General features: G+C 40.1%; 1 protein-coding gene across 4 annotated transcripts in view; it reads right to left on the bottom strand.

The window, feature by feature from the left end:
- The window catches only part of MLLT10 (MLLT10 histone lysine methyltransferase DOT1L cofactor), a 138,332-nt gene extending 124,690 nt beyond the window's left edge, over positions 1–13,642 (bottom strand). For 2 of the 4 annotated variants that reach the window (XM_082313039.1, XM_082313041.1), the window contains exons 1-2: positions 13,101–13,642; positions 9,449–9,528 (exon numbers count right to left, since the gene is read on the bottom strand). In XM_082313039.1, coding sequence (XP_082169165.1) covers positions 9,449–9,528; positions 13,101–13,269 — 249 coding nt within the window. In that variant the 5' untranslated portion in view covers positions 13,270–13,642. Of the gene's footprint in view, positions 1–9,448; positions 9,531–13,100 lie in introns of those variants that run through there. The other 2 variants (XM_082313040.1, XM_082313042.1) reach the window with 2 other exon arrangements.
- Positions 13,643–13,893: the final 251 nt, after the last annotated feature.

Genomic DNA, 13,893 nt, shown 5'->3' with positions numbered 1-13,893 from the left:
ACACACTCCACCAAATTCTTATAACTTTCTTAAAATTAACCTAGGAGGAGAGAGTCACTTGCCAAGCAGGAGTCACCTTATTGCTTTACTTCCGAATTTGCTTCCAAATACATCTATTTTACAGCATGCCATGCTACTGGGTATTTCTGTATATATCAAAATGCACCAACTCAACACACTCCCCCAAAGCACATGGACAGATTTACAAAGGTAAGCAAAGCAGCTGATCAGAAGGTTAGTTTCTAATCAATGGTTTCCAACTGGCAGCCCCTGATGCTCTTAGCAATCTTGTCTCCCATTCATCGGTAGTTGTGGAAGCCTGCAGCACAGCTGACTGCATCCAGGTATTCATCTCCCAAGTCCTGTGGTACAGTTTCACCTACCTTTGTCCATATTCCATCCCATTTTGTCTCACCCTTGGGTGTTAGCAGAAGGAAACATACAAAAGTCACTTGTAATACTCTTTATGATATCTAAGATGATCTTTCCCTATCCTATAGACTTTGAATATGCTAGATAGTCTTATACACTACTACTTCAGATAATACAAAGTATTTTAATATGGCTTAAAAAACCGGCTTAGAAGGGTGAAGACATCCATATGGGTAGTTATTGAGGTTAATGTAAAACAATTTAACACTGGCAGGCACATACCTATTGCTGTCAAAAACATAAAAAATCTGAAAAAAAACCAAAATGGATATCTAGAAAACAGCTCTGGATACAAAGCTGATCACAAATCATGTCTAGAGTTTCAGTTATGCCAATGCTGCACATACATCACCCTACCTATATGTACCTAGTTGAAGTTCTTTATTCACTTTTTTGATGAAAAATTATCTTCTAAGCTCAAAACATTTTTGCTGTTTATTTTCCTTCTCCCCCAAAGGGTGTGAAATTAGTACTCCATCTTCTCCAGAGGAAAGAATCTTACATTTTCTCATCTTCCTCTTATACTTTTCTTTCTACATCTCTCCTCCCCCTAGTGTTTTGGCCCATTTCTTTGACGGGGGGGGGGGGGGGTGTGTTACAAAACCCCATACACATACATTGGAACGAAAACACTGAAAATAAGAAAAAACTCTGTTTTCCCCCTGATAAACCTGGAAAAATGCTGGGTCATTTTAGCAATTAGTTTGTGTTAGATTCAGGCAAATATGGTACTGAACAACCAATGTAAACATAGCTCCCTCTATAAAGAGACACCATATTCTAAAGATACTTACATAAAAGTGTACTAATTACAGCACAGACAATTAGATTATACTTAACAGAAAACCTCACTCAAATTCAGCTAATCAGAGGGTATCTACAGAAGAACAAATGCCTTAGAGCCTACAAAGAAACAGTTTTTGCAAGATTAGACAACCAGAAGAAAAACCCACAGACCTTTGCAGAGTGGTACAAACCAGTACACTGGAAATTTAGATCTTGGCATAAATTCTATCAATAGATGAGAATTCAGAGGCTGTTAGTACAAAAACAGACCCAGCAACAGGATGCATACCAGACTGACCATGTCTACCTCTGCCGGCAGTAACTTACCCCAGCCCTCGGAACGTAGTGACATCTCATTTTTCCATTCACCCCTTCAAACTATCTTCTGTGATATGGCCCGATACTGCCAACATACAAAGACTAACCAGAGAAGATCATCCTCACGGCCCTTGAAGCCTCCAGAAAGTCCAATAAAACTCACAAGCATTCCCAGATGCTGCTGAAATTACTGAAGCTCTACTCACACCAAACTGAGGATATCTATTCATATCAAATCCTTTTACTCTGATATTTTACTAATCTTTTCTTTGGTTCTTTTTCCTTAAAACCAATTAGGCACTTTGAAAATTCCCAGTAGGGTTTATTTCTGATTTTTTACACCCATGCTTTATAATACTTGCCAGAGTCAAAACTTCATTTTTCACTTGTTCAGTACAGCAAAAAGGATGAATTGCATAACCCCTTTTCCAAAAGCTTCTATAGGAACACATGGCCCAGCCAATGAAGAGACTGCTATCTACAAAACCAAATCCACATTTTCTTATTTATCAGTTTCTAAACTACAGCTGGATAGCAATATACCTTAACCTGCGGTATTTTAAGACCTTACTTGTAAACCCACAAAATACCCACCTTCAATATTTTTATCTAAATGGCTCTATAAGTGATAGCTTGCAACCACGCAAGTATTTGAAGCAGAAGTCAGCAAGTAGCTAACTACACCATTTTTCAACCAAGGTATCTGAAGAGAAGCAAACTAAAGTTCCAGTGTTTCTAACCTATGACTCACCCCAGACTCCAGTATTTATAAGACACAATGAAGAGCCAACAGGAATCAAAAGATCTTCTGCCACATTCAGGAATCCCCAACTGGCTGACACCACTAATAGAGCAAACGAACGCATACTGTCAGCACTTCTCTTGAAAAGTGCTATGTTCTGCAACTTGACAACTTAAGAAATTAAGTCATCTCCATCTTCAAATACTCATTTCTTGATGCTGACAAATTTGCCAAATCTCTGCCCCATCTCTATTCAGTCATCTGTCCCAGGAGAAGGAGAGAACTTTTTTTAAAGCAGACAGTTGACAGGTAAAAGAAAAACAGACTGACTACCTGAAGCATTTCGGGTTTTATACCTGGATAAATTAAAGAGACTCGACCTAGTTCTCTTTATCAAGGCATCAGATAAAAATATATGCAGATTCAGTTAGCTCTGTCAAAAACATCTACTACGGATTTACAGACTATGACAAGAAGATTAGAGGCACTCAACATGCAAATCGGCATTCTTCCAAGACCATCCAGTCAGTACATACTACAGGTGACATTTAGTCATAGTTTTACTCAATACATGTAAGGTAACTAGAAGAGAGAGAATGTAGAGTACAATGTCACATAGTGGCGACACACAGCATGTATCAAGATCTGGCTACTCCAACTTCAGAAGTCCAAAGCCATAAATCTCCCACTACATATTTAAGACTAGTAAACCCTGCTAGATGTTGCAGGAATCCAAATTATAAACACATACAAACTTTTTAAGATTCACACATTGATCTTCAATGGAAAGCATCAGAAGGCTATGAGAAATATGTCATGTTTAGCTGGATTTCCAGCTAAACACCCAAGCTTTTGTTATCAGACTAAAAGTACACTACTGACCCAATTCAATCTAGCTGAAGAAAACACAGTATACGATGGTTCACTTCAGTGTCCTGCTGCAACATACCACAGCTGTACCCTAAAAATTCCTAGGTATAAAATGCTAGCATGCCTTTTAAGGCTCCTTGCAGTTAAAGAGCTCCTTGCTTACTTTAGAGACTTCTTTTGCCAATGATTTAACAGTCTACCAATGACACTAACCAGCACAAAACATTTCTGCGTAAGAATTAAGCAATTCCTGTAACGGAAAATGTTTTGCTCTAGTCTCACTTTGGTTAGTAATTCTGCCACAGAACCCTTAGGGCATTTACTAAAGTACCTGTGATATTGATACCTATGTTAAAAAATTTTTGATCGAGTAGTACTTGAGCGATGCAATTATTTTACACGGTGTTTCAAAGCCTGAATACTCTATGTATCCATATTTAGCATAATGTAATTTTAAATTACTGCACAAATAAGGTGTACATTTAGGTTAACTGCAGCTAATCAAAACTGAAAAATATTACAGCAGAAGAGGTCTGCTAATAAGTGCTGCAAATAAGTTTATGAACTCAGTTGTGTATTTAGGAACCAAGTAGCAAGTATGTATATAAGCAGGGAAAAATGCAGCACACACACAAAAAGGAAAAGAAAAGCATGAAGGCAGAACAATCAGAAATAGCATTAATACTCCCACTTCCACATGCACAGCACACAATACAGTGCATAAGATTCAGTTCACCGAATAGGAAGATGCACAGAAGCTATACTGCACTTCTGCAATGCCTTCTGCCATTTGTACTACTAACGCTGATGACCAGACACCTTGCAATCCTACGCAATGCTGTCGTCTTTTGAGTCGCAGTGCAATAAGGTTATGGGTCTGTAATCACTACGTATACAAAAAAAATGTGAACAGGAAAAAACTATTTTCTCCTACTCATGAAATGCAAAGCAAACAACACTCACCCATCTATGTAATGGACAAGAAACACACATCACTCAATCAACAGCATTTCAGAATAAAAGTTGTTTCACATGCTGTGCCTAAGTATCTTCAGGCAGACTTTTTATTCCAGTTATCCAACTACAAAAACAACATTCACTGCCTGCCAGACTGCATAGACATTCATAAAAGACAAGACTGTTCTGTTGGTGGGTTGTTTGGGGTTTTTTTGGTTGGTTTTTTTGGTTTTGTTTTGGGGGGGGGGGGGGGGGGGGAGCAGGAGGATATTGTAAATAAGTAGTAGTTTCTCATATTTTTAAGAAAAAAAAATCTACTAGTAATTTGTATTTTACAGTCACTTTTCCTTCTCTTATTTACAAGTTTACTATTGCACTGCTGTGTAAAAGCCACACAAATAACAAAAGCACATAGGTCAATTTTTCTGTTGTATACTCAAAACTAAAGCAGTTTTTCTACTACTTGTTACAGTATTCTCAGAAGTAGTTGTAGTAATATTCTTATATAAAATGTTCTTTAAGGAGAACTATGGATATACATTAAAAAAAAGCATTCGTTTCAAAATTTCTTTAAGAATTATTTCAAGAGATATCTTCAAAGAGAATGCATAGTATATTAGTCCTGACTAGTTTGGTGGACAGTATTTCAAACTGAAGAAAAAAAGAAAACAGCAAGTTTTCTTCTTCTAAAATTAAGCTTAGTACACCTCTATTGTGACCTCATTTATCAATGCGCATTCTAGTTTACAGATACAGGTCTAACAACCACAGCAAAACTGATTCAAAGCACAGGCACAGAGACCCCATTCCCCTGGAGGCAGCCTGTTGAGCCAGAGCTGTCAGAGCTCTGATCACAAACCAATCTGCATATCGAAAGCCTACATTCCTATTTCCTCCTTCCTTGCCTCCTTCTGTTTAGGCAAAAGGCAAGTAATACTACATCTATGGTTATTTCCTACTATGCTGGGGGTGGGGTGTTAAACTATGGATACATCATACAACTCTTATGAGCAACTCTACAATAACAAACTTGTAGATGCATGTGATGAAAGATTTTTTTTTTAAAAACGGAACTTGGAGAAGAGAACTCCAACTGTTGTTACACTAAAGATTTAAAGAAAAAAAAAAAATCTCAGGTATTCAGACTGTGGATCATCTGTGCAGCAGATGCAGGAACAGCTCGAGTCTGGCAGGATTACTAGCAGGAACCTATCACTATGAGAGCACAATGTACCTGAACTGGCTTCGGAGGTAAACAGTATAGCTGTGTTTCTACAGCTCTGAATTCTTAAGTACTGTATGATCTAAACTAACTCTGCAATGACAATCTTTCTGTCTCTGCACCAAGTTCCAAGAAACACATGTGCAAGTGCAGAGACTCCAGTTACGCTAGATTCAGCTGAGATCCAGATGAATACTATCTCAAATCTTATGTGGCTAGCTCCACAGGGAGTCACAGCCCCATCAACACATTCCCCAGGACTAAAATCCAGGTGGCTTATTAGACCAGCTGTAGTGTCACGCAAACGTGCCGACTCAGTCCTGAGCCAGTACTGCATTCAACTTCATGAGCCGCCCCATCAAAAAAAAACTAACACAGAAATGCCAAGTGGAAAAAACACCACCTTTACGATGTTAAGAGTAATTTGTACCAAGTCAAAACTGATTCTTCCAGACACAATGACAGGCTTATAATATACATATTCCAGCGAAACAGATCAACAGCATATTAATTCACTTGCAATGCCGTGAGCAATCTGACTTCACATGTACAGGCTGAGCTGTGCTTGAGCTAGTAAAACTTCCTGGAATTCATAACACTGAAGTTCAGTACTGAGATCTCCTGGTCTCTCTGAATCAAGTTGGATTCACACGGACCAGCACCTACATGTAGCTAATAAGCCTGACCAAGCTGTCTGTCTGTCCAAATGCTGGATGCCTCTGTGGTGCCTGGTATCTCTAGCACATAGATTATTCCAGCTCCCTCATGATAAGCATGAATAGTAGTAGCTTGTAGTAAACCATAAACACAGTATCTATTTACACCCCATATATACTATAATTAAGTCATTCTTAAAATAAGATCATCAAGAAAGATGTTTGGCACATAATGGGATGATGGGGAAAAAAGTCTTTCTGAACAACAGTTGTGCTACAATTCCTAAACTTAGCTTCTCTGTTCTCTCTTTGGATACCAGTACTATCAGCCCCTGGACACCATACATGGCACCATTCAATTTCCCAAGCCAGGACCCAAAGTCCCTTACATACTACTCCGTATGTATACATCCTCATACAGACCCTAATATTACTTTTTCCTACATCAACATGTATCTGCCCTGCTTCTTGATTCAGTGAAGACATAAAAAGGGCCCACTATGCAGGGTAATAACAGCTGGCGCTGACACAGGCAAAGCTAGGAGCAGTTGCCACCCATCTTGAAGAGATTCATGTTCCAAGCTCACTATAGGTCAGCTAAGATAAATTAGCTGATTTAGGGAAAACTAAGACTTTTCAAGTTAAAAACTTACACAGTGATTGTAAGAAGTGCACACTGGGATTACAACCTTCTATTTATTATGTACTACATATACACGACTATAATGTAAGTCAAATAATTACCAGACACTTCAATATGTCCATTATCCAAACAGTTCAGGTTTACAAAAATTGCAGTTTCTCCCCCACACACAAAAACATGACTCTGCTAGAGCCAAGACTCAATACGACTTGTCAGGTATGGAGCTGTGCTTTCCAACTAGCAGCTGACCATTCAAAACCCAAGACTACCTACCACCTCACTAGCAAAAATGCAGAAGGCAACCAGCCAGGAGGTTCGTGTGGCTGAAAACAAAAAAAAAAAAAAAAAAAAAAAAAAAAAAATCAGCCACCGCTTTTACTGACAAGCAGTACGTACCAGCTTAGCAGCAGCACACAGAGGAAAGGGAACACAGCAGACGTCAGTGTATAACAGCTGAAGGTATATGGGAAGCCAACTGCTCTAACCTGCTGTTAAGCAAAGTTCTCTGGTGACCCACCTACTTGAGTTACGTGCTCCTGAGTTAGTTTATTTCTTTCAGTTGTTAAAACAAGACTAACTTTAGTGCAAGCAATTAACCCTGGACTCTTATCAGAACGGATTTATTTGCCCAGTAACTGCAGCTTTAAAAAAAAACAATCAAAAAAAAAAACAACCCCAAAAACACACAATGCAGGCAGCATCAGCAAGGAAAAATATGCCTTGAGTGCAAGACTCAGGTCTTTTTAAACGTTAAAAATAAGTAAGTAGAAGCATGTTCAATGTAATACGGTTAATTTCATTCTGGGTTTGTTTCTAGACAAAAAGGCCAACAGAAAAACTAAGCTTCAGTCTCCTACAGTGATAATAAGGAGGTCTGCTTTTGCAAGTAAGTGTGTTACAACTTGAGTCTGATAAACTGGTTACAATAAAGTTCCAGTTTTCACACTGAAGTCAAAGCTTCAGTTTAGTTTTTGAATGTTAAGGGCTTCTTCAAGACACCTCAGAGACAGCCACCATGTTTCTAACTCACTAACATACAAGTAGTTGTTAAAACTTCAACTATTATCTATCTGTTCTACCTCACATGCAATTAGTTTCACTTGAGAACCATTTAAACCTATGCTATATTACAAATGGAAAAGATTTGGTTTTTGAAACAAGATCAGTAATCAACTTGTTGAACTGTACCATAAACAGACCCCATTAGGTGGAAACAAGAATAGAATACACCAGGCAGAGAATTCAGTTAAGTTCATCGCCATTCCTTCTTAACTTCAAACAGCAAAGAAAAGCAGTATAATGCCTAGCAAAGCTATTCTCTTTGGTAAACTCAAGAAATTATCAGAACGCAGTGAGACATAGTTTATTTTAGAACTCAGTACAGTTCTCCTTCATTCCTTGTGTCAGGAGAAGCTAGGAATAACTATATCCTAAATCCTGATGAGAGTTCCCTGTCATGCACCAGAAAAACCCTCCTTCTAGCCACCATCTCTCTTTTCCCCCCCTCTGTATTTCTAACTTTGCTGTCAACCTGTATATATCAAACTCAGCAACATTAAAAAATGCTACTCGTAAAACTTCACATTGCTGATGGTCTTACCAGAAAAAGAAAGAAACAGCCTTTCTTTCGAAAAGGTGGCGGTTTTGATTTTCTGTTGACAAATACTTGGAGAGCACATAGAAATAGATCCGATCTTGTTCCCACCAACAGGTCTGCTTTTGAAGGAGGAACAAAGTCTAGCTTACTAGGGCATTATGAAAACACTAGTGGCAAGTTGGGAAAAAGTAGGGGAACAAGATTCTTCAGTCCTGTGCCAAAAATTCACACAACATTAGGTCATGCTACCATTCCTATAGTAGTTTATATTAGAAAAGGAAATAGGTACAGCAAACAGGCTCATGTAAACACTGCCAGTCACTGACACCAACAGAAAATTTGGTTTCAGGCTCTTCATTTGCCTTTATATATGAAAGTTAGAAATAGTTTACATGCTGCCCTAAGATGCTGCACCACCTTCTCTTCCAGTTCTTACATTAAAAATGTTTTCAGAGGCAAAGGAACACCTTAGTATTTCTAAATACTCTCACTTTATCTTTTGCTGGAACACAAACGAAAAAGTGCCAAGTAGTGAGAAACGTGATTGTCTTTTTTCTAAAAACGCCTGATATCATGCAGCTTGATCTAATAACACACAAGTCTGACAAAAAAAAACGCTCATGCAATGAAAAAAAGAAAGTGCTGGGTTTTTTTGTTGTTGTTCAGAAGGATTATCTGAATCCCCAATATTTACCATAAAAATTAAAAAGGCAGAGAAAGAAAATGTTTCTTCAATTATAAGTATCACATTCCAAGTAAGCATTAGATTACAAAATTAAGAACACTACTCATTGGTTAAGCGTTCCTAGACTGAAGCTTTCAACTGGCAAGCTAAAGTTGCTGTAAAAAGAAAATTGGACACATATTCTATTTCCTCCCCATACCTAACAAAATGTGACAAAATTACACAAAACCCACACCATAGACAAGAAGAAAATAATCTTTGAAACAGTTGGGGGAAAAAATAAAAAATAATAAAAAAAAAAAAACAACAACAAAAGAACCCCACATTCCAACCCCCCCCCCCAAATCGTCAGAATACTTAGAGACAGTAACATATTTCCACTTAAACAAACAAAAAAAAAAAACCACACAAAACACACAGGTCTTTCTGAATAGCATCTACACAGAATTATGAGAGAACACTAAGCTATTTTCTACTATTACTGGGATACTTAGGTAAATATTATACACACAAGCATTACTTAATAAACAAAGCACATACCACTCTGGCTGCTCTTTCCTGAGATTCACACTTCCTGCAAAACCAAGGTCCAGTGGGTACTTGAACAATTCCATAGCAAGCTGTTTTGAACAAGACAAAATATGTCAGCAAACATAAGCAGCACTACAGTACTACTAACATGAATGTTATAAAAAAAATCTTAGTATTAGTTGATCTCACATCATTTTAAGAAGTCAAATGGACATCTATACATTGCACATGAAATCCTATCACAATGTTACTCGAAATGAAGTACAAGCAGCTTCCACTTAAAAATTTATGCAAAATTTGTTAAATTAATTTGTTAAATTAAACAAAAAATACTGATTAGCTTGAAAAGTAATATAACCATTCAAAAGCAGCAATGTTTCATATGTGATCTGTTCTGCTATTTATTTATCAGCAAAACAGGTAAAACACTTCACAGTAACAAACACCCATCATTTATAGTAAAGTCTTTTTTACAAGAAAACTAAAAGCAACTAACAAGTCCAAGTTTGTCATAAGACATTCACACACCCAGTTACGATCAAGTTCTCTTACTCTTTATGAGTAAGGTAAGTGGTCTTAAGCAGGAAATCCACAATAAACTGAACAAAGATACAAAGTTTGCCTTTTTCTCCCCCTGAAAATTCATATGGAGCTGTAAATACAAACTAAACTGAGCACCAGGGCTAGGATCAGTTGCAACTATAGTCAGGCTACAACATAAATCCTTAGGACAGAGATTTTGAGACATGCAGATTTCTCTGCAAGACTGTCATCTATATTTTATAGTATATATAAAAAAAAAAAAAGGCAGGAGTGTGATAAGAAATTCAACAGGAAAAGAGTTTAGTAATTTGGCAGTACTGTTCATGTTTGAAATGCACAGATCAAGAAACTTTAAGAACTGCTGAGAGAATGAAAATGTAAGAACACAAGGGCTGTGAGTATATTCTAATATCTGTATGGGTTTAACAACTAATAACAAACAATCAAAAAGCCAAATATTTTCCTCAAAAAGATAAGCCTGAATCTGACATCATATTTTTAATATTTCAATTCCCAACAATCATATGTTACTCAAATAAGAAAATCTGGTTTAAGTGCGTAACTAGAAAAAAATATATATGCTAAATTAATGGTTAAGAGGAAAGCTGAGACTAAATTAGTATCTTCTAGTATATATAGAAAAATATTATTGGTTTTGTGCTAGCCTGAAGAAGAAAAGAAAACTAGTAATGCAATAGTAGTATAAAAAAAAAAAAAAAAGTCTGGCTAATACACCTTTCCTTCTATGAAGGAAAGTCAATGAAATCATTTCCTATTATATACATACATGTAGTCACATTAAGATCAGTTGTCAGATTTTCAAATACATTATCCAAGTACTCACAGACGAAACTATCTTGGTAAGCCCCTTCTACTGTACAATAAAGTTCTTTAACATGAGAAAAAACATCTTGGTTTTGTTGCATCTATATTAACCACAGATGAGGAGGACTTTGAATTCCTCTTTAGAAATTAAGAGGGAGAGTTTAAATGTGCAATCATACATTTAAATTAGCAAGAGACAGTGCAGAGTAAGAAACTAATTACAGAATGCAGCTCAGAGACAGGGCTGGCAATTAGATTCAAAGGCAACACGAGCTGGGCAAAGACCAAAGTTGAAGTGAAGTACTTCTATATCTGCAAACGTAACAGTACACCTAGAGCCTAAAAAAAGTCCACCACAGGTTCGTGTTCCGATACACTGTGATACTGTTTATTGAGCTCCAGGGCTTCCTTTGGTTTATACTTCCACTACTATGCAAAGCTTCTTTAAACACATGAAGAGATTTTGTCCTCCACAACTTGCCAATGACTTAACACTTGAAAAGCAAGTTTCCTCTGAACTAAAAATAATTGTAATAACAAAAAATGCAGTTAATAAAGTCTCATGAGTAATACTGCTGTCTCAACTTCAAATAAGGACTACCAGCTTTAACCATGAGGACTGCTACTTTTACTACAGAAAGACTACAAAAAGAGTGGACACACTTCCTCTACCACCTTCACATGATGCATCAAATCCAAAAAGTAAAACGTCAATTAGACAGTAAATCAAAACATACAGTTCTTCTTTTCTTAAGACGTACTGGATCATCAAATTCTTTCACTGAAAATATCAGCAAGGCTCTAGATGCAAAGGAAGATGTCCAAAATAATACAAAAATAATAGCTAGTTCAGGTACGACTTCTAGAAGTATTCATATTTTAGCGTTCTTTTTCATGATCCTAAGACTCCACAAAAGCAGAGTTAACTTACTGGTTAACATTACCCAGCTCTTAAGACAACAGAAAACTAATTGAAAACCAGACTAATTTCAAAGATCGTGTCAGCTCCCCTCTGCATTCAATCCAACATTAACAAGAATTCTTTTGCAGATCTCCTTAAATTATTACTATTTCTCATTATTTCTTGTCAGTTTACAAAGGATCATATACCTGAAACAAACAGTTACTGTATCACCTTCAACATAATTTAAGACCAAGCACGAGGCACACAGTAGTAGTATTTTCACACGCGCTAGGCATTCAGACTAACGAACTGGATTTAGGATTTTCTGTCTCCTCCAATTTGTTCACCATCTAGAAGGAGTAAAAGAGCTAGGCACAGAGTTCATATGACTGCTTGGGAGTTGATACGGAGAAACTACCATCGCATTGCTTACTTCTGCTACCATAAAGCAGAAGTCATCGTTGTAAGGAAGTTTCCTTTCTTACAATGTAAGCAGCAGAATCCAGTCTCTCCCTCTGCTCTCACACGAAGGGTCAACCCACTGACAGAAACAAAACAATCACACATAGAGGGAACATGCCAGCTCCTGAGCTGAGCTGGAACCCAACCAACCAGCCTCCACTAATCCAAACAAATCTAGCATCAGCCATTCCGACTAGCACCCTCCCCCTGCAGAACCACAACAGGAAGTCTCTTCATCTACCAGGAAACATCAGCCAAATGACATTCAAGGAAAGGCAGGCAGAGGAAGAAATCACATGACAGCTAACTCTTTCCTACACACAGCTCTCTTCCAGCCCTAAACCGTCCTCGTATACTGGCTGCCCCTCAAGTAATTTTTTTCTAACTTGGGAAGGCAGGGACAACAGGCATCGAGCATAGGAAGAAATACAGCCACAACTGCCAGAACAGAGATTACTAAGAGGCTCCGCAAAAAAGGAAAGGAGTTTCAGGTAGTCTTTGGACTGTTGCAGCTGAGTTTGTTAACAGGGTGCAAAGGCGGACTGGAAAGCATAGACACAGGGGAGGTACAAGGGGAAGAGGAAGGGAAGAAAAAAAAAATGGAAGGGGGGAATTCTTCCTTTCTCATAGCCATAATATAGGAAGTCATAGGAAGTCTCACATGAGGGAAAAGACAGACAAACTGGAAGGATAGAGGATGACAGGACAGGTCAGACCAGAAAGCACGTGGCCCTAGAAACAAGAAAATAGGCTTCATGGATGACAAGAAGGTGCTGGGAAGGGGGAGGGAGACAAGAAGGGGAGAAAAACGGCCAAGGGGGGTAAGGGGGAGGAGTAGGCCCAAGGGGAAAGGACAGGGAGCGTCAAGAAGGAAGCAGCGAGGCCAGAGGGCAGAGCGGGTGAGCTGGCACTCGCCTGCCTACTCACCTTGATGCACTGCGACATTGCAGCCGTGCCCGTCGCAGTAGACAAGAGGGTTCTCGGCCCAGCCCCTCTCGTCGGAGCACACGCAGCAGCCGCCGATCATCTCCTTCATGCTATTGGAGAACTCGCCCTCCAGTGACACAGGCAGCAGCAACGGCTCGCTAGAGACCATCTAAGGGTTAAAAACACCGTCGTCAACAACACACACGCACACACGCGCTTCGCCCCCTGCCTGCCCCCTCCCCCGGCGGTGTCTCCCCTCAGTCACTCAGCCGCCGCCGCCGCCACCGCCGCCACGGCAATGATTGAGGGCCCATGACCGCTGGCTGAGAGCCTCTTCTCGCCCCCGCCCGACCAACCGGCCAGGCTGTATCAGTCACGCAAGCAGGCAGGGGCAGCCCGGCGGCGGTAACGCTGAGGAGGACACCCCGCAGCAGGCGGACGGGCAAGGCGGCGGGGCCGGCGCGCAGGCGCACTGCGCGCCCCCGCGGGGAAGGCCTCGGCCCGGGCCTCCTCGCGATGGTTCACGAGCCGCCCGCGGAACGTGAGCCGCGGCTGCGAGCGCGCGCGCCCCCCGCCCCCCCCCCAACGGCTCCAACCGCCGCGCCGAGAGAGCGTGCGCGAGCCAGCGGCGCCCCGCCAGGCCCGCCCGCCCGCCCCTCGCCGCGCCGCGCCTCCGCGCCGGCCGGAAGCGCCGGCAGCCCCGCCACCTGATGGCCCGGGCCCCGGCCCCGGCCCCGGCCCGCCCGCCGCGCCTCCCCGCTCGGGCACCCACCTCGGCGCGCTGCCACTCGCC

This window comes from Platalea leucorodia, assembly GCF_965183815.1.
Source record: "Platalea leucorodia genome assembly, chromosome: 1".
Lineage (NCBI taxonomy): Eukaryota > Metazoa > Chordata > Aves > Pelecaniformes > Threskiornithidae > Platalea > Platalea leucorodia.
This window is presented reverse-complemented; position numbering and strand designations above follow the sequence as displayed.